The sequence below is a fragment of the Ostrea edulis genome, chromosome 9 (assembly GCF_947568905.1).
Source record: "Ostrea edulis chromosome 9, xbOstEdul1.1, whole genome shotgun sequence".
NCBI lineage: Eukaryota > Metazoa > Mollusca > Bivalvia > Ostreida > Ostreidae > Ostrea > Ostrea edulis.
This window is the reverse complement of record NC_079172.1, coordinates 3,596,158-3,617,718: the sequence shown is the minus strand read 5'-3', so window position 1 is coordinate 3,617,718 and position 21,561 is coordinate 3,596,158. Positions and strand designations below refer to the sequence as shown.

General features: G+C 34.9%; 1 protein-coding gene across 2 annotated transcripts in view; it reads left to right on the top strand.

Annotated features, from left to right (window-relative positions):
- The window catches only part of LOC125659308 (Fanconi anemia group I protein-like), a 52,827-nt gene that overhangs the window by 29,112 nt on the left and 2,154 nt on the right, over window positions 1–21,561 (top strand). For both annotated transcript variants that reach the window (XM_056148252.1, XM_056148251.1), the window contains exons 16-31: window positions 128–250; window positions 1,366–1,434; window positions 1,525–1,626; window positions 4,663–4,845; window positions 5,504–5,625; window positions 6,738–6,917; window positions 7,327–7,506; window positions 9,922–10,085; window positions 11,610–11,671; window positions 11,782–11,950; window positions 12,205–12,332; window positions 14,038–14,194; window positions 14,482–14,666; window positions 15,539–15,655; window positions 17,834–17,920; window positions 18,428–18,523. In XM_056148252.1, coding sequence (XP_056004227.1) covers window positions 128–250; window positions 1,366–1,434; window positions 1,525–1,626; window positions 4,663–4,845; window positions 5,504–5,625; window positions 6,738–6,917; window positions 7,327–7,506; window positions 9,922–10,085; window positions 11,610–11,671; window positions 11,782–11,950; window positions 12,205–12,332; window positions 14,038–14,194; window positions 14,482–14,666; window positions 15,539–15,655; window positions 17,834–17,920; window positions 18,428–18,523 — 2,124 coding nt within the window. The remainder of the gene's footprint in view (window positions 1–127; window positions 251–1,365; window positions 1,435–1,524; window positions 1,627–4,662; window positions 4,846–5,503; window positions 5,626–6,737; window positions 6,918–7,326; window positions 7,507–9,921; window positions 10,086–11,609; window positions 11,672–11,781; window positions 11,951–12,204; window positions 12,333–14,037; window positions 14,195–14,481; window positions 14,667–15,538; window positions 15,656–17,833; window positions 17,921–18,427; window positions 18,524–21,561) is intronic.

Sequence of the window (21,561 nt, the reverse complement as noted above, 5' to 3'; positions counted from 1 at the left end):
ATTCATTGTTACTTTTTGTGAGCCTGAAAGATGAACTAATGCATCGCTTATTTTAGTAAGAAATAAATTCACTGTTCATGAAATTCAGAGTTGTTTTTGTTTAACATGCATATTGTATTTTTAACAGGTACAAGTTGACGTCCATACTCGATACAATCCTGCCAGTAATGAAGCGCTGTGTTTAGAAGTCATGGGTAATCTTCGTCGTGTTCTAACTCAGCAAGCTGATGTCAGACTCATGTTTTATCAGGTACAGAAAATTTCCAATCTACACGTAGAAGTTAAGCAATTAATAGATGGACTTGTATTTTTATTTTAGACTATTGCGTGGAGGCTTATGGTGTGTATAATTTCCCATATTGGGATTTTAGTTGTGTATTGATGGATGGAAGGGAGACTTTTGATAAAGTGAGTCTCATGGGGAAACTGGGAGAGTTGATGTGTCTGAGATGTATTACATGTAACTTTGATGTAGGATTGTAAGGGAGAGTTGATGTGTCTGAGATGTATTACATGTAACTTTGATGTAGGATTGTAAGGGAGGGTTCTCATGTCTGAGATGTATTACATGTAACTTTGATGTAGGATTGTAAGGGAGGGTTCTCATGTCTGAGATGTATTACATGTAACTTTGATGTAGGATTGTAATGGAGAGTTCTCGTGTCTGAGATGTATTACATGTAACTTTGATGTAGGATTGTAAGGGAGAGTTGATGTGTCTGAGATGTATTACATGTAACTTTGATGTAGGATTGTAAGGGAGAGTTGATGTGTCTGAGATGTATTACATGTAACTTTGATGTAGGATTGTAAGGGAGGGTTCTCATGTCTGAGATGTATTACATGTAACTTTGATGTAGGATTGTAAGGGAGAGTTGATGTGTCTGAGATGTATTACATGTAACTTTGATGTAGGATTGTAAGGGAGAGTTGATGTGTCTGAGATGTATTACATGTAACTTTGATGTAGGATTATTAGGGAGAGTTGATGTGACTGAGATGTATTACATGTAACTTTGATGTAGGATTGTAAGGGAGAGTTGATGTGACTGAGATGTATTACATGTAACTTTGATGTAGGATTGTAAGGGAGAGTTGATGTGTCTGAGATGTATTACATGTAACTTTGATGTAGGATTGTAAGGGAGAGTTGATGTGACTGAGATGTATTACATGTAACTTTGATGTAGGATTGTAAGGGAGGGTTCTCATGTCTGAGATGTATTACATGTAACTTTGATGTAGGATTGTAAAACATGCCAGGTTTTTATTTCATTCATAAATTATGCCAAATTTGGGGGTCATAAGTTTTAATCCTTAGTAAACTTTACACCTACAGACTTTGTACATGTTTTATATTTGCAGGGGATATATGAAGCTTTGTGTAAAAATACACAAATTCTTGGGACAGTTTTAGAGATTCTCTTATATCAGGTATTTACCAAAAATTCAAGTGGTGCAAATTTAAGATAGATTTGGTTGATTTAGCAATATGTAATAAATACTGAACATTTTATCTTGCAGCTGAAAAAGTATTATGAGCCAACAGAAGATGTAAACCCTCCTGTGAAGTTAAATCTTTGTATCACGGCCCAGGGAGACCAGATGTACCTGGCTGAACCATTGGTTTGTAGGTTTAGTATATTGAGGGGTGTGTGTGTGTCATCAATGACTGTTAAGGGCATGTGCACATCATCATTATTTACATGATTTCTGTCTTAAGATGGAAAACAGTAAAACCAAAATCATTTAATGTATTGGTGTAGTATTCATTGATAATTAGAACAGCATAATTCTCCTATTTTTGTATTCTAAAACAATGCTTTCATAAGTAGGTTATATAAGATGATGTCACATTCAACTCTAAGAGCTTTAAGCATACCCATTGTTGAATTTCCTTGCTGTACATTTGGTTGATAACAGCTGAAACTTACTATGTAACTTCTTTGCGGATCACTTTAGATCATGTTGTAATCTTAATCCATTTCTGCCTCTCTTGCAGGAGTTTTTCGCCTTTATTTGAAAATTTTTATTACATGGAGGGTACATAATTTGTCTGGCAAACTCCTCCCACAATTCTCAAGTGAAGACCATCTTGTTTTACAGAGTTTGTATAGGTATTGAAGATGTGCATGTGGCAAGGATTTTGATTTCCTTTTATTTATTTATTTTTAAAGAAAATTACAGGTTACTGAACTTAGTCAGTTTTGAGGAATTATTACATGGAGTACATGGTTTGTCTGGTTTTCCTTCCACAGTTTTCAAGTGAGGATCTTATTTTACAGAGTATTTGTATGGGTATGGAAGACATGCAATGTGGCAAGGATTTTGATTTCCTTTCATTTTTGATAGAATTACAGGTTGTTGAAGTTAGTCAGTTTTGAGGAAATATTATATTAAATAAAGGACATGCTTTGTCCTTTTAACTCCTCTCCCAGTTTAGAAGCTAAGGTCTTTGTAAATAACTTGAAGATGTGCATAGTGCAAGGATTTTGATTCTCAATAATTTTCAGTTTTCTTTGATGTTTTAAATATTGACAGGTTGTTGAACTTTGTCAAATTTGGGAATATTTACTCACAGAACTCTTGGTTTGTCTATCTACTTCCTGCCACAGTTTTAAGCTTGGACCCTTTATTCATGCAATGCAAAGAAGGTATGTCAGCATGAGTGATGATGCCTGAAGCAAAGTTCTACAAATTATGGCTTAAGAAAAACACCCTATGTAAGCATTTTCACGGGTGTATTATTAGTGCTTTTGTTAAAGGGAAAGGCAACTCTAACCACATTGTTGCTTTTATAAATAAAGTATTACTTACTGATATCGTAATTGACAGTCTTTAACAACAAAAATCTTTGTTTAACTATCAAATCAATATTAATCTATCATATATTTTGAATTACCTTCCGCTAACGGAGCGGCCATTGAAGTCTAATTTTTGACGTCACACCGGCGGTTCCGGTTTATTTCATCAGCAGCATTGTAAAGATGAAAAGTCACAAACAGTTATGTTTGAAGCCGTATAGATTTGAGCCCGTTCTTTCGCAAGAGGGAATTGAGAAAAGAAGACATTCATTCGAGTTGCAGACCAGGCAGACGATACAAGTTTCTTCATACAAATGTCCTGAACCTCAACTTGCTATTACGCAAATGTTGGATCTAATTTACATAGTCTTTTCTTTTCAGGTGACTTGGTTGGGTCAGGAATTTCAGGGGGGGAAATTCACATATCCCCTTCACATTAGTGCAATTAACAGCTTGACAGGAAGGCATCAACCTATTTATTTGTACAATCTACCATGTCACATACACATCTTAGAATCTCATCAACCTTTCATCAAAACCAGAACAGATGTGTGATGTCAAAATTATTGATTTTTGTGGTCTTGAATACAAAAGAGTTCCATATCATGGCAGCCTCTATAGATAGCGGGAATTTTAATTTTTAATGTTTTCAGATCGGTATTGAAGCTTATCTAAGCCGTATATCAACAGAATAATATGACAAATTTTTATCATATAATTAATCCTATTATTTATTGTGTAAAACATTTTTGGGTTGCCTTCCCCTTTAACGAGGTGGAACAGTCTCGGAATAGTGGCTGTTTTTCTCAAAGTAGTATTGGTTGAATTGGCATTGTGATGTCGATATTATTTAGTGTGGCATTTTGAAGTTCCATTTTAAATTATAATTCATGTGCAGTTCTAAAAATTGACAGCACTCCATATATGTTCTTGTAGACTTTCAAATTCTAGATTATGATTTTTTTTCTATATTTTAAGTGCAAAAACACCATTGTTTTATATTTTATATCTATATTGTTAAAAGACACGAGTACTAATTTATGTAATGATTGAATAGTGTTGCTTTGTTCTGTTGACAGCAATAGACAAAACTAGTTCATGCAAATATGTGATATATTTTTCTTTTTGCAAATTTTTTCATAGCAAACTCATGTTGGAATGTACATGTAAATATGTAAAAGAGATAAATGTGGGTGTCCCCAGGAATTCCTTACAAGCTCGTTTTTCAAATTTGTAAAAAAAAAAATTGGGGGGAATTGCTACCAATACCGTGTATACTCGCCTATAAGTCGATTCACCTATAAGTCGGTTGTATAATTTTTAGGTTGGTTTGGAGGGAATTGCCATTGACCCATTTATAAGTCGGTCTAACTTTTTTTCAAGAATTGTTTGACAATTTCAAGTCACTGCTCTAATGTTTTTACCTGTGTTTCAAATAATATTTTGAGAAATTCGCAGATATTTGATATTTTTTCCCAACAAATCAATTTCATATGAATACTCTTATGTATTTATCTGAGTTCCAATAATATTTTGGGATATAACAGCGACATTTCACTTTTTATTCTCAACAAATTAAACAGTTACTATTTTTGTTTATTTCGTCTATATTTTTGTTGTTTAAAAATACGAGGCTATACATTACGCTGTCCAGAAAATACTAATCCTCCAAGGACACTCCTATAAGTCGGACATAGCGTTTTGGACCAAAATTTAACTCCAAAAAATCCGACTTGTAGGCGAGTATATACGTTAGTCTGAGTGTGCAACAGTAATAACACACATATTGTTGCTTATCTTGTAGGGGTAGTCTGAGTGTGTAGCAGTAATAACACACATACTGTTGCTTATCTTGTAGGCTCACTTGATTTGTTGTATCCAGCTTTGTCTGATCAAGGTCAGCGATATTCGTCGCCATCAGGATGGTGACCATGATGACACGGTTACGGAGGACTCGAACCAGACTCAGCAGGAACTGGAGGACATGATGGACTCTCTGGTCACCAGAATGATTAAGTCTGAGATGGAGGACTTTGAACTGGTATATATCTAACATAGAAAAATGTCTGAAAATTTGGATAAAATTTTCTTTATTAACTCAGTAACCCGATTTATCCCACAGATATATTTATGATTCAGTGTCTTAAACTACTGAATGATAAATATTTGGTTAGATGTTAATATGTGAGCCATACACTTAGAATGTTGTGCAATTATGATCCAACCTCATAACATTTCCTTTTTCATGTCCATAGAAGAAATCATTGGTGTCTTCTAAAACTGTAATCTTTATCTCCGAGTTCAAACAAGAAACGAAATGGAATTCGCTTTTACCTGACATTTAACATAAATGTACATGACTGGTTTATGAAGATGCACTTAATCGTTTTACCTTTATACATATAGTGTTGGTCTGTTGATCCCTTTATGGCATGTTTATCATTTCTGTATTTAATCATTTCTTCATGTAATTTCACGTGATACGTCATGGGGAGAGCAAGACATCTCTGACTAAATTGTTTACCACAACCTTCCATACAACCTTAATATATATAACCATAACATTATATTTCTGAATGATTTGTTGGGATCTTTTCTGAACAACCATGGCAGGGCATTCATACCCTATAGACATATATTCAGATTTTCACTCTGATGCATTTTTTTCCTATATGACACATTTGAAATTAAATTTACAGGATAAATCAGCAGACTATTCACTAGCCACCAGTGTCGGAACAAAGAACAACATTTTTTCCATCTTGGTGCTGGGGATGTATGAATCTCTGATGGAGTATACCTTCAACACTGGGCAGTACAGGTATAAGATTTTGAAAATAAATTTCAGAGTGGGAACTATTTTCTATTGAATAAAAATGGTAATTTTTATATGCTTGTCATTTGATGGGATGTATTATGGTGATGATACAGCGATGTCTATGTTTGATGGGATGTATTATGGTGATGATACAGCGATGTCTATGTTTGATGGGATGTATTATGGTGATGATACAGCGATGTTTGTATGTCCATCCACCCATCCCTCCATCCATTTGTCTATTTGTTGTGGGGTTTCTGTTTCTATTTTTTTTTCTCTGTCACATATCAAGCTGAAACTTGTTGTATAGATTTTTTGTGGGTCATTCTAGATCATGTTGCAAATTTGATCCATTTCGACCCCCCTTGCAGGAGTTTTGCCACTTTTTAAAAAATTTAATGTTGCCTGGAGGGTACTTGATTTGTCTGTCCCGCATTTTTCAAGTAAGGACCTTCTTATTTTACCGAGAATTTATATGGTATTGATTATATATATGTTGCAAGGATTTTGATTTCTTCGATTTTTGTTGGGCTTAGTCAGTGTTTAAGGAAATGTTATAAAGTCAATACATGGTTTGTCCATTGAACTATTCTCAGTTTTCAAGCTAAGATGCTGTAAAATGACTGAAATATTGCCAAAACAGCGTAAAACATCAATCGATCAATCAATCAAGCTAAGACTGTTATAAACAACTGAAGATGTGCATATTGCAAGGATTTTAATTCCCAACAATTTTAAAATTTCCTCGATATTTGAAAAAAAAAAAAAAGTTGTTAAGCTAAGTCAATTTGGGGAAAATATTTTGCAAAGAGCTTTTGGTTTGTCCATCTACCTCTTGTCACAGTTTTTAAGCCAAGACTTTTTTATTCATACAATACAAAAGAAGTATATCGCAGCTTGATTATGGATAATACTACCTAAAGTAAAGTTTTACAACTAATGGTTTCAGAAAAACACCCTACATAAGATTATGTACTGTTTCTGCTGGTAATCTTGTTTTTTGGGGGTTTTTTCTACCATATTTTACATGTATATGTAAATTGTGAGGTGTAGGATTTTTTTATGTGGGTTGTGTGTGATATTCTATATATAGTGAAAACCATTATAAATTGTAGTGAGTCTAGCTTGCGGCAAACTTTACAGCTGTATGATAATTACAAGAAACTGAGTGATGTTCTGAAGGAGAAGGCTAGCTCTGCCGCGGGAAAGAAAGGCAAAGTTCCAACAGGACACAAGACGGCTCTCAGCTTGCTATCTATCAGGAGTACCACGGAAATCCTGCGGGCGCTTATCAGGTACTACACAGGTCACGAACAGACACAGGCAGCTGTACAGGTGTACTTTTATATTTTTTTAATGCCCCTGTATCAAAGATTGGAGGTGCATATTGTTTTTGTTCTGTGTGAAACTTTAACCCTCCTCATAACTTTTGAATGAAGAGTGATTGGGCTCTCATATTTCATACCAAAGTTTTTGACCTTGTGACCTTGACCTAAGAATTTGACATACTATAAAGAAAAGTTAGCCTAGGCAGTATGTCCTGAACTATATATGTATTTAAAAAGATGTATGATTTCAAATCATAATTTGAGAAGAAAAAACAGGAGACAAACTTATCTTTTGACAACTCTAAAGCAACAGCAAATTTCATGCCACAAAATGATTTGGAACTGATTTTATGTTGAATGTGATTTTATGATGTAGTGAAACGGCGCCAAGTTTAACAGAAAACTTGACTATTCTGAGAGAGAATACAGACTTCAGAAGACATATTGTCAATGTGGCCTTGCAGAAGATTCAGCAGATTCAGGAGAAGGGTGTGTGTGACGGGGCAGAGGGAGGGGACAGGACCAAGCTTCTACAGCATCTCATCAATATGGCTAAGTAAGGCTGGATTAGGGCCTAGATTTAAAGGCAAAGGCAACCCTAACCACATTGTTGCTTTTATGAATTAAGTATTACTTACTGATATCGTAATTGACAGTCTTTTACAACAAAACTCTTTGCTTAACAATTAAATCAATATTAATCTTTCATGTATTTTGAATTACCCGTCGCTAAGAGAGTGGCCATTGAAGTTTAATTTATGACGTCACACCATCTATTCCGGTTTATTTCATCAGCAGCACTGTAAACATGACAAATCACGAACAGTTAAGTTTGGCGCTGTATAGATTTGAGCCCGCTCTTTCGCAAGAAGAAATTGAGAAAAGAAGACATTCAGTCAAGTTGCAGAACAGGCAGACGGTAAACGTTTCTTCATACAACCTCAACTTGTCATTACGCAAATGATGGATCCACAGTTTACGTAGTCTTTTCTTTTCGAATGACTTGGTTGAGTTGGGAATTTCGAGAATTTTTTTTCTTCACATCTCCCCTTCGCATTAGTGTAATTATTAACTGCTTGCCAGGAAGGCATCAACCTATTTATTCATAAGATCTACCACATGCACATCTTTGATGACCTCACAGGTGCTTGGGTTCAGGACCCCCCCCCCCCCCCCCCCCCCCCCCCTCTTCCGAATAAGCTACACGAGTTGAACCCAAGCACCTGTGGATGATCTTAGAATCTCATCAAAACTGGAACAGACAGTGTGACGTCAAAATTATCAATTTTTCTGGTCTTGAATACATAAGAGTTCCACATCATGGCAGCCCCTGTAAATCGCGGGAATTTCAATTTTTGACGTTTTCAAATTAGTCCTGAAGTTTATCTAGGCCATATATCAACAGAATTGTATGACAAATCTTTATCATATGATTAATGCTATCATTTATCATGTAAAAATATTTTGGGTTGCCTTTCCCTTTAAGGAACATGTAAATGGATGTATTCTTGTGATTGGTAAATCAGAAAGGTGTACATCATCCAGAAATAAATACATGGGGGGGTAGGGAGGCACCTTTTGTATATACCAAGCACCCATTAAAAAAAATTAAAAATTGTCCCATGACCCATCAAATTAATAAAACTCATTTTACAATGACCCATCTAATTAAAAAAAAAACCTAACCAGACCCACCACAAAAATATTTTAAAAAATGAAAACAGTACAAATCTCGCGAGGTTTTCGGGACAAACATTCTAGTAGCGAGCGCTGGCTCGTACTGCGAGCTCTAATGACTAGAGTGCGGGAAATGATCCGAGCTAAATCTCAACCTCTAACAAGGAAAATTTTTTGACGCCAATCCCAGAAGTTCCTTGTCAAAAATGGCTGAGATCTGGCCAAGTCACACCTTGGAATATGATTGTGAACTTAAGCGGAATATCATCCTAATCTTGTGGCCTCCTAGCTTCAAAATTTAGTGCACCTTAGGCGAAATGTTTAACGGAGGCAGGCTAAGATGATGTGTGACGTCATGTCTACGTTTTGACGTAAGTCATAATAAGGCAGACAGTGGCGGATCTAAATACATACTTGTTAAAAGTCGTACTGCTGGGACATTATTATTACGTGAACATTAGGCATACGTAATCGATTAAAATACTAAATACTAAATTCTCAATAGGAATTTATTATTCTAACAACAACAAAAAAGGGGGGAGACTAACTCTAAAAAATTGTTAGAATATGTGAGGGATCACATTCTAAATTGTTAAAATAAAGGGCCAGGCCACCTTCCAAGGGTAGATAATCAAGAAAAGGTAAAAATAGAGTAGGGTCATTTAAAAATGTTCTGAAGAACCACTGGACCAGAAGAGCTGAAATTTACATGAAAGCTTCCTGACATAGTGCAGATTCAAGTTTGTTCATATCATGGCCTCTGGGGGTAGTATGGGGCCACAAGGAGGGATCAAAGTTTTACATACAAATATAGGAAAAATCTTTAAAAATCTTCTTCTCTAGAACCATTGGGCCAAAGAAGTTGACATTTACATGAAAGCTTTCTGACATAGTGTAGGTTCAAGTTTCCAAAAATCATGGCCTCCAGGGGTAGGTTGGGGCCAGGGACTAATAGGGACTAAGGTTTTACATGCAAATGCATATGGAAAGTCTTTAGTTATGGGCCAAGGTGACTCAGGTGAGCGATGTGGCCCATGGGCCTCTTGTTTGCTATGTTTGGGAAAAAATTCATGTACATTGTAATGAAAGTGTCCATATAGCACCTTTTATGCACATGATAGTGGACTCGGGAACCAGATAAATTTTTGTGACCTATTTTGCTTGATTATAGGTTGCATGTAAAGCATAAAAAGATTCACAGCATACATGCACAAATTCATTGTAAACAATGAAAATATATAATGTGATCTAAAAATTAATAATCAGGTAATGACAAGTTAGACGTTCTTTTCAGAATATTCATCACATATTACACAGAAAATCAGCGAATGGAAGAGGATGGAAAGAGAGACAAGTCTAAATACATCAGTGGACCGTGTCTGGAGGGGCTGATGGGAATCATGACCATCATATCTCAGCGATATTCTGACCAGTTCTGCCACTGCCTCTGTGAAATGGGTATGTGTATTAAAGAAAAAATGTTTTGTTATGTACAGGAGGACGAAGGTGTAAATGATTTGGTATGATTGTCTGCCACTAGTAGTCTCACTTTCCCAGCCTGGACTGACTTAAGTATGTTATATCTCACGACTGTGAATACATGTAGTAATATCCTTATCTTGTATAGAGGTAATATCTCCAAGGTCACAAGGTAGTGAGATGTTGAAATTGTGCATGTTGTAACTTTGGCACCTATCCTTGATATTTATTGTTTGTCGCATATGTACGGTATGTGTTTGTTGATATTGAATTTATTGAGAAGGGTAGGGATCTGCTTTTATTTGAAAACTTCTCTTAATTTGTGATGGTGCAAAGTATTGTGTGTTTATGTAATTTGAATCTAAAGCACAGTTTGATAATTATTATAAAGATAATTCTCCTCTTGTGAAGAATAAACCTCTGATATGTTTGGCGTGCTTTTCATGGCCATTTAATAATACATTGGAGAATGTACATGTAAAAACTGTTTAGTGTCTGCTCTGTTTGAATGATGAAATGAAAAGGAATATTCTAGAATACATACACGTATAAAAGAAAATAATAATTTCATACATCAAACCTGATATATTTCTATTAACATAAAAAAAAGCATGAAATAAGCAGCTATATTTATATTGGATAAACCCCAATAGTGGAAATGGCAAGCTTTTATCATTGTTTGATATCTTACAAGGATTAATTGAATATTGTCAATGTATTTTTACTGGTATCTGAGTAATGCAATAGTTATCTAACTCACTTCCTGCTCATATGACCTTGGTTTGATCCTCTTAAAGCGAAGGTCGTGTGTGACAGGGTCACCCACCGGACACACAATTTTCCTATTTCTTCTCACAACATTGACCCCCTTGCATTAGTGTCTGAGCCGGTGAGAGATATTGTAGATGAAGTGTGGGTTGTAAAAGACTTGTTTGTCAATGTATGTAAAATGCTTAAGGAGGTACTCTACATTGTCATAGAAAATATAGATATCAGCAATATTTGTATATTCATTTCAAATGGCATTGTGTAGCTGAGTAGCTCAGTAGGTTAGCACGTCAAATGCTGAACTGTGGATCGCAGGTTTGAGTAAAGCAGGAGTTTTAAATTGTTTTTCAGATTGCTTTCTACTGAAACTGCATTTTTTACTAAATTACTGTAGATTCCTTATTTTACGCGAGTACTTATTATAGCGAAATGACTCCTGGACGTCAAATCGCGAGAAAATAAATTCGCAATTGCTCTGTTGATCAAGTGTTTTTGCATGTATTTTAGCAATATAAAATTAAAAGTGAGAAATAATTTTTCGTGGTTGATATTTCTCGCGAAATTACGCGATAATAAATTCCTCGCATATATTTAGGAATTTACAGTAAGTATAAAATTTGAAAGTTTTCAATTTCAAAATATCATTGCCCATATCCCCCACTTTTCATTCATATCAAATTCCCCTGGTGTAGCATTCATCCTTATTAGCTGTACTTTTACACAATCATGTTGTAGTCAGATCTGATGAATCTGAGGACCCACAAGAAGACATTTACAGGCACATTAAAAAGTATCAGGTAGCTTCTCATTTTGATTTCCTTTTCACAGTATGTCACTTTTGGAATTCACCAGTCGTATCTGCTAGTAATGTTCAACCTTTGTTTTAATCTTGCTCGCGTCTTTACAGAGACTTGTCATGAACATTTTGATATCAGATGCTGAAGACAAGAACATGAAGGAGGTTCAACTTTTGCTGGGAGTAATCCAGATTCTCTGCAAGCAACTGTATGGCACAGGAAGCCAGTTTGAGATGGTTCTGGACTGGATTCACAAACTTTGTTCAGAGCAGAGTATTGGTAAAAATGCTTTCACCAGTTTACAATTGTGTACCCAATATTTTATGCTGTTTTCATAAGAATTGACATTTATTTGATATTTAGAATAGATTTTTCCAAAATAAAAACCAACATATTCTTATCTTTATATTTTAAAATACACAATGAAACATGAAAACTTGTTTTACTGAAAACTTGGATATAGGGAATTCACTGCAACATCATTGTTAACAAATTTACAGTTTCAGTCAACTTATTTTAAATTATAACTTCAGATGATATTCCTACCTGTAAACTTCTGTTCTCCATGTTGATGGCCTTCACCCAGCAGGTCAAGAGTTGTCCGCCCTTGTTGAGGGATCTATCACAGGACATACATAGTCAGCTGGGAGATATTGATCAGGTGTGATTACTGTATTTTGAACATAATGAAATTGACTTCCTCATTTTCATTAATTCACTTGCGAGTGTCTGTCTGTTTTATGAATTACCATTTGAAAATTACTATATCATTACTATCTGAAATTGATTATCAATAAGCATTCTAATATACCTGATAAGGATTCATCAGAAATACAGCCCAGCCTCGTTATCTTGAACTTGATGGGACCAAGAAAAAACTCTAAGATATCCAAGGATTCAAAATACCGAGCGTAAAATACTTAAAGAAGAAGTGGTTGGAACTTCTGAATCACTTTGAGATATCCAAGTTCAACTGAACTTGTAATGTGTAAAAACACATTTAAACTTTCATCCTCTGCTAAGGGGTTAATTTCAACTGCTATTTATTTCATTCACAGGATATTTCTATACATGTAAGTTGTGTCATGGTGCAGTACTTTCTCCTTTGATCTTAGCCATACTTAAATCAGACAGAAAACTTATAACAGAATTCCAACGTACAATAATTTCTAGGGGGTGGAGCTAAGCTTTACTATAACTTCCACGGAACCATACTACAACTTCCAAACTATGAACATAGTAAAGCAACAATTTTAAAACATTCAGTGATGGAAACATAAGAAATGCAACATATAAATAGATTAATCAAAATTGATGTGTTCATATAACACACATCAATATAAATGCATGTAATGATTTTCAACTGCAAAAAGCATATGTTTTACACATGTAGCTAAGGTCTGCAAAGTACTTATTGTGCCCAATCCCTCATCCACGCTTTTTTTTTAATTATCCATTATTATATTTGAGATAACGTAATGTCATCCGCATCATTTTGAAACTTAAAAAGTCAATGTCACTGATCTCCATGTCGAATGAACAACAATTTGACAAAAACAACTTGCATGTATGATGTCACATCGTGTGCAGTTTTGCAATGGTATTATGAATATTCATGACACAAGCCATTTACAGATACATTTTTCGTTTGTGTAGAATTTATTATGCAAAGGGGCATAGAAAGTCCTGTAAATATAACTTGTGGATGAATTTAAGCGTGAGATAGGGTCTTATTTGGCTATTTGAAATAATCAAAATCCAGCATAAGATATTGAAAATTTCATGTTGGTGTCTTTATTATGAAGTAAAGTATGTCTTAATAGTCAATTTATCCTCTCTAAATCAAAACATTTGAAATATATAGCCACATTTTCCTTCAAAAATCAACAATTTCACTTGCACTGTTCTTCTTTCATAGTTTTGTTTAACATCAGGAACACAAACACATGAGTGAAATGAAAATTGATAGGGCCAATTCAGGGTCGTCTATCATATCTGAAGTAAGCAATGATATTAACAACTAAAAAAGTAAGAGTGGGGGGGTCCCTTACACTCATCATGTCTATAACTGAAAGTCCATGTAGCTTATGGCTTAATTAACGGAGAAATTCTGCAACTTCTGGGTCTCCTCTGACAACACTGTAAAATGTTTAATCTGAACTTACAGGTAAACTCTTTATGGAAAGCAAGACCTTCAGTCAATGAGGGATTAAATTTAGAAGCACACCAGAATATGGATGACAGATGCAGGATGATTTATGATTGATTCAGGCAGTTTTGCATTGTGATATGGATGTTTATAGTATTCATTGAGTCTGGGAGATGTACATGTATCTTTTCTTTGAATGTTTTACCTTAACTAATAGGAAACTGAAGTAGAGGATAAGACCCACTTTTCCCTTGTGACTCCGAGAACTGCCGCTCCTATTCTGCTTAACCTAGTTCTACAGCAGACAGAAAGGGAACTGGACGATACAGACTGGGTGGTGGCCAGACTGAGAGGAGAGGCTGGACAGGCTAGTGGTTGGTTGTCCTGAATTTGTTAAAATTTCTAAGGAATGGAAGTTCATTTTTAAGAATACTGGTATATGAATTGCAGATGAGGTATAAAAATGTTCAATGTAATGTCAATTCATTGAATGTTTTATTTTTGACCAATGCAAGGAGAGTATAAAATGTACAAAGTTACACATATAGTACAAATAGTACACAATACGCAAGTTAGGAAATATTCAAAAGTCACATTTCAAGATATGCAAATGACCCTCATCTGATTGCCTATGGTGACTCATGTGTCCCTATTACTACAGATGAAGAAGAGATTGACCTAACCCAGAAGGAAGGTCACGAGAGGAGCATTTGTACAAGACTGGGTATACTGGTCACTGCATTCCATGAACTTGTCCAGTCAGCCATTCCGGTCGGTGCTTGTATGGAGAACATGGTCAAGCAGGCCACAAGACTATATGGCACACTGACTGTTCTCGTGAAATATGTATGTAGTTTTTTGTTTGTATTACTTAAAACAAAATATTTTAAAGATGTTCAAAAAATACTAGTAAAACGAAGTATTGTAGTTTCATGTAGGGGCAAGACCAATTGATGTGATTTTATACAGCAGTCATTTGGCATATTCCTATGATTTGTTATAACCAAATATTTACAATGTCAGTGAATATATTGTACTAGGGCTCATATAGGCTAAGCCTACTGCCCATCAATTTATTGAATAAATACGGTTTTAAAATGTAATTATATACAGTCAAACCTCATTATCTCAAAACTCAGTGGGACCAAGAAAAAAACTTCGATGTATCTGAGGATTCGAGATACCAAGGGTAAAATATGTAAAGAATAAGTGGTTGGGACTCCGAATCACTTAGACATATCCATGGTATCCGAGACACTGGTGTTGGAGATCCCGAAGTTTAACTGTATCCAGTCTCTCAGTTACTATATAGAAGTAACACCTACAGTAGGAGAAGTTTAACTGTATCCAGTCTCTCAGTTACTGTATAGAAGTAACACCTACAGTAGGAGAAGTTTAACTGTATCCAGTCTCTCAGTTACTGTATAGAAGTAACACCTACAGTAGAAGTTTAACTGTATCCAGTCTCTCAGTTACTGTATATAAGTAATACCTACAGTAGGAGAAGTTTAACTGTATCCAGTCTCTCAGTTACTGTATAGAAGTAACACCTACAGTTTGGAGATCGTTACTACTCCATGGACTGTGAATCGAGTTCAGAAATTAATTACTCATTACTTGATGAATGTAGGTGACGATGTTGCTGTTTATTTGTTGATACAATGAACCATAGGTGTATTCTTGTGTTGTATGTGAGGTTGTAAATTTCTTGTTTTCAGTATTTGAATCTGTATCAGCAACGTACTGGCCATCTGTCTTCAAGGTTCGAAAAGCTTGTAAAGTTGATTGGTACTCACCTGACCCAGCATTGCTATGGCATGATCACATATATACAGGTAGGTTGTATTTCTAAGTAGAACTGACCCAGCATTGCTATTGCATGATCACATATATACAGGTAGCGTGTATTTCTAAGTAGAGCTGACCCAGCATTGCTATGGCATGATCACATATATACAGGTAGGTTGTATTTCTAAGTAGAGCTGACCCAGCATTGCTATGGCATGATCACATATATACAGGTAGGTTGTATTTCTAAGTAGAGCTGACCCAGCATTGCTATGGCATGATCACATATATACAGGTAGGTTGTATTTCTAAGTAGAGACCAGCAAACAGAAAGAGAAAACTCTTTAATTATTAAATATGATCATAGAAATCGTGAAAGGGGGGGGGGGGGGGGGGTAGTAAATTCAGACTGTCCACTGGTCCTACTAACCAGCAAGTTTGAAATGGTTTCATGAAGACTGAATTTTAGATAGGTCAGGCAGTAAATGGAACTGTTATATTCTAAAAACAAAAAAAACTGCCATTGTTTGTTTGTTATGGAATTCATCATTGACTAACAGTAAACATTTATTGCTACATATCATATAATTCTGCTTCTTTTATCATTATTCACTTCTCCTGTCTCATTGTACTATTCTGTAGTAGTGTGTTCAGTGATATTGTTGCAAGACATAATGATTTTTTTCCTGATAATTCCTAGTGTTGTGTGAATTTTAGATGCGTCTGGGGTGCATTTAACTAAAGAACTTGCGATTTACGACCAACTTTACATTGGAATTCTCTCGTTTATTGGAAGATGATTCACTCCATTGTAGGGTAGTGAAGAAATAATGTGGAAAATTAAGTTTCAGAAACGTTTGAATTTCCTCATTTAAACTAATAACTGTGTAATACTATTTAAGACTTGCGACTTTGTAGTAAGTTGTTTTGTAAAACAGGCCCCAGGCTATTTGGGATTTTGCTGTACTTTAACAAAGATATTCAGATCATTGGTGTAATATTAGTGATGTGATGGAATAGGTAGGGGTGAGATCAAAAGTTCAGTGTCTGACAAAAAATTAATTCACATAGTCCCCCCCCCCCCTCCCCCCCCCCCCCCCCCCCCCCCCCCTTTTAAACTAAATATGATGAATGTTGAAAGTAATCGATTAACAAGTAAAAAACATACAAGTATAAATAACACTCTGTATACCTTTTCTACTGTTTATTCTCAAATGAACGTGTACAATAAAACTATTAAATGTTCATTAAGATATAATTATGTAAAGATGTAATATTATTATATGGTTTTTAACAGTTGCTTGTCTTTTTTCTTTTTCCTTAAAGGTGTACCATAATCGATGTCAGATGACAAAAACTTATGGGAGTTTTTAACCACCACCACCACAATAATTTGAATTTAGATTTTTATCCAACATCTATCTTTTGATCTCTCGCCCCTTAAAAGAGCTGATTTTTGCACCATATGAATTGAAAGCTAGACAACTAAATCATTTGTATCAAAACAAATGAAATCTTCAAATGTTAATCAACATGTAATGGTAAACAATGTATTAGTTTATTCTGTTGTTGCTACATGTACCCATGTAATCTAGGTACTCTAGCTCAATATATCGGTATGAATTTTCTGTGCTTTCTCTTCTACACCATTTCATGTCTTTCTAGGGGACCTACGTTTCACAGCATTAGTTTTCATTCATAGGAGAGTAGATTATTTTCATGTCTTTTAAGATGGAACATATTACATGAATGGAAAAAGTTAGAACATGCATGTATTAAAAAAGTGATGCTAACTGAATTCTGAGTTACTGGATTGATATTTTATTTTACTGTATAACTATTAACAACATTAGAATACATCTATTACCAATATTATAAAATCTTGTGGCATTGAGGAAGTAAATGTTATAGTAAGTGTGTTAGCTATGAACTAATGCAATCTGATTTCATATACATATATCCCACTGTCAGATATGAAATGCAACACTATGTTGTTTTTTAATACAGAATTTGAAGTCATAATGAAACATGATATACACATAGATTTTCAGGCTGGGTTTTTGAAAACCTTTAACATGTAAACCAAAGAATCAACTCAAACAATTCAGAAATCTCTGTAGTTGTTTTTTTTTGTGTGTGGGATTTTTGGCAGGTGTCTTTGTGTGTACATCATTAACAGTCTACGATATTTACTGTAACAATTTTAATTACTTTGTATTAATTAGCAAACAGAGAGCGAGCAAATGCAGCAGACAGTGGATAAGAAGAAAAAGGACAGAAAAAAGCAAGCCGCTGCTCTGAATGCTGGGAAGGTTTGGCATTATAAAACTTCTGTGTTAAATGCTGGGAAGGTTGGCATTATAAAACTTCTGTGTTAATTAAATGCTGGGAAGGTTGGCATTATAAAACTTCTGTGTTAAATACTGGGAAGGTTGGCATTATAAAACTTCTTTGTTAAATGCTGGGAAGGTTGGCATTATAAAACTTCTGTGTTAAATGCTGGGAAGGTTGGCATTATAAAACTTCTGTGTTAATTAAATGCTGGGAAGGTTGGCATTATAAAACTTCTGTGTTAAATGCTGGGAAGGTTGGCATTATAAAACTTCTGTGTTAAATGCTGGGAAGGTTGGCATTATAAAACTTCTGTGTTAAATGCTGCATCTGATGGTGAAGACAAATCCGTTGTAGATGTATACGACGTAGAATTATTTGAAATTTTAGTAAATGTATGCAAATTGAATTTCCAGGATTTGTTTTATACCGTCCTGTATTGTATCAGGTTCCTATCTTTGTTGCACATGTTTTGAATTTCATTTCAGGTGCGTTTTATGAAGGAATCTAGAACAATCCCAAACCTCATCTTCTCCATTGAAACATTGGAAAAGTTCCTGATACAGCTGACCAAAAAATCTAAGGTACATTGTGGTGTTTCCTGTAGAGGGGTTTTCTACAAAATGTTGAAATGTCAACTTTGTATAGAAGTGTATCACTTACAATATTTAACAATGATTAACATCAGAAATTAGTAGTTTGAGATTGGAAAACTCCATTGAGAATACAAGTTTTGACTGCTTGGGAGAGTTTTTGTCACGTCTTAGAATCTTGTTTCTGAATTTTGCCATTTGATGAAATGATTCAAATAAAGGTACATTTGCTCCAATTTTAGATTTTAATAAAGATGGTGTTTTATGAATAAAATGAAACACAAAACTCTATTAAATATGTAGGACTCCAAAGTGCGATGGTCTGACACGTCAAAGTGCGATGGTGTGGCACACCGAATTCCATTAGTTTGTAAATGACACAGCGTTTTGGTACAGACTAAACCAACCGTGTGTTGTTTCACCAAAATATCAGTGCAAAATCCATGCACAAAAATGAAGAACATATTACCATGTAGTTGTTGTGTTATTAAACACAAAATTTTCCAACGCGAAATCAAATAGAATGTTTTGCATTATATCATACCGCCAGAAATGTATTATGTGTACATCACATGTAATAAATGATCATGAATTAAAGAATGTTTGGGCGAAGTAGATATAGTTCGACAACAAGTGTACTTTGCCGTTCTCACTATCCTCAACACTGTAAATAAACCTTGCCGTTGCTGTCGTCCATGTTACATTTCTTTGGTTTTATTTTGAAAGACGTTAAGAATGACATCACAATGACGTGACATCACAAACGTTACTGAACTACGCACCATTGGACTTTGGCGAAACCATCACACTTTGGCGTGACCATTGCGCTTTGGAGCGACGATCGCACTTTAGAGTCTTACAAATATGCATACAAAAAACTACGATTGTAGAGATGAAAATTTTCAAAAGACAGCCTGTCTTTTATACACCTTCTTTCCAAAATGAGCTGACTGCTGACCACATGGCTGTCTCTTGTTAGCATACCATGTGTTACTTTCCCAGCAATGTTTGGATCTGTGCATTATCTAAGTACTCTTTCGTGTATTACATATGATTTAGCATAGTGAATTTAGTGTGGTATATCTTTACCCCTCTATCTACAGTCAATGAACTTACTGACACCATTGTTTTCTTTCTGACCACGTGTGAAGAAGGTGTGCAATGTATACAATATGAAAATAAGGCCAACTGAAGATGTCTGAGTTAAACTAGTCAAGAATAAACATGAAAATTTTGATCTATTCCTTTCATCTGGGATGAAATCAAATAGCTTATGTTGAACAAGTTATTATGTATCTATCGCCATTATACATGTAGATATATCACTCATGTTAGTTTGGAATCAAAACAATTTAATTATTAGTACATGTACATATGTACCTTCAATAATGAATTACAAATTTTCTTTAATAATAGCAATTACTGAAGGGATCCATTAAGGAAATCTAAGAAATATATTCTGAATTATCAAAATCCAATTTTGAAAAAAAAACAACACGTTCATATTTACAGTGGGGCCTCCATAATCTGAATGCCAACTATCCAGTCATATCATCTTGTGGACAATTTTTGGGGAACTGAATATTTTACAAGTTATTTTGCATTGTTAATCTGAAAATTGGTATTATGGATCCAAATGGCCAGTTTTTTCTACAAAATGTAAAAATGCATTGAAAATTGTTTCATTAATCTAGATAGCAATTTTTTCAAGGTCAGTTTCAGACAATTTTAGCAAGGTGACAATTGTCAAGAAAACGTAAGCCCTATGGTCTATTTGAGTAATGACCTTTGTCTCGTTTACACCTTTTAGTTATATATGTGTTTACTTATCTATGAGCTGATGTATCAGGTAATCAGCACGTGCCAAACAAGACACTGTATTGTGAATTTCTATCTGCAATACATAGTGTTAGATAATTAGGTCACCTGAGTCACTCAGGTGACCTATTGCTATTGGTCTGCGTCTGTCGTCATCCATTAACAACTTCTTCCCAGAAACTATTGGGCCAATCTTTACCAAATTTGGTATGTAACATTTGAAGGTGAAGGAGACTGGGAATTGTAAATTTCATGACACACACACCCCCCCCCCCCCCCCCCCCACCCTAAGGGGCCTTAATTTGGGGGTTAAAACTGTAAAATTAATGTATTTCTTTCGAAATTTTCTTTACTCCTGGGCATTTAGCAGTTAAGTGAGTATATAGTAATGTTGAGCAAGGAAGCTTCTACCAAAATTGTAAATTTATGATCCCCGGGGTAGGGGTTCTGACCCCATGGAGGGGCCAGACTTACTATATAGTGTTTATGTGTAAAACACTTCAATAACATCTTCTTTAGTGCTATTGATACTAAATTGAAACTAAATAAATATTTAGAAAGAGCATGTAGTCTTTTACCATAATTGTAAATTTGATGATCCCAGGGGCAGGGGTTTTTGAAACAGAGTTTGGCCAAATTTAAGTATATCGTATTTATGCGTAAGTATGCTGATACTGTATAAAATCTAAATGCATACTTAGGAATAGCAAAAAAGGATGTACAAAAAATGGCGAATTTCACAACCCAGGGTTTTGTCTCTAGGATGGGTCCAAATTAGTCATATCTTTTAATGTTTTAATTTCTTTTAAATACATCTATTATATTATGTAAAGCTTTTCATCAGTGTATGCACTTATGAGGGCATTGAAGTTTTAAGAACACATCTTGTTTTATACTGTTGGTGAACATTGTAATTTAGCTTAGATATTCAGAACAGGAATTTTTTTTTCAAGATTTCATAGCCATTTGGGGTAGTGGTACTTTTTCACTAGTACTCAGGTGACTGATAAGGCCTGTGGGCCTCTTGTTAACAAATCTGCAGCTTATTTTTTTTTTACTTTGAGGTCAATGTGTAATTAAAAAATTGAACATCACGACTGTATGAATATATTTATTGAATTCTACATGTATTAGATATGAATATCTGTTCAAATCAAAGGCATGCATCGGTAATAATTACTCAATAGATTGTTGTTGTTAACTCACCTGAG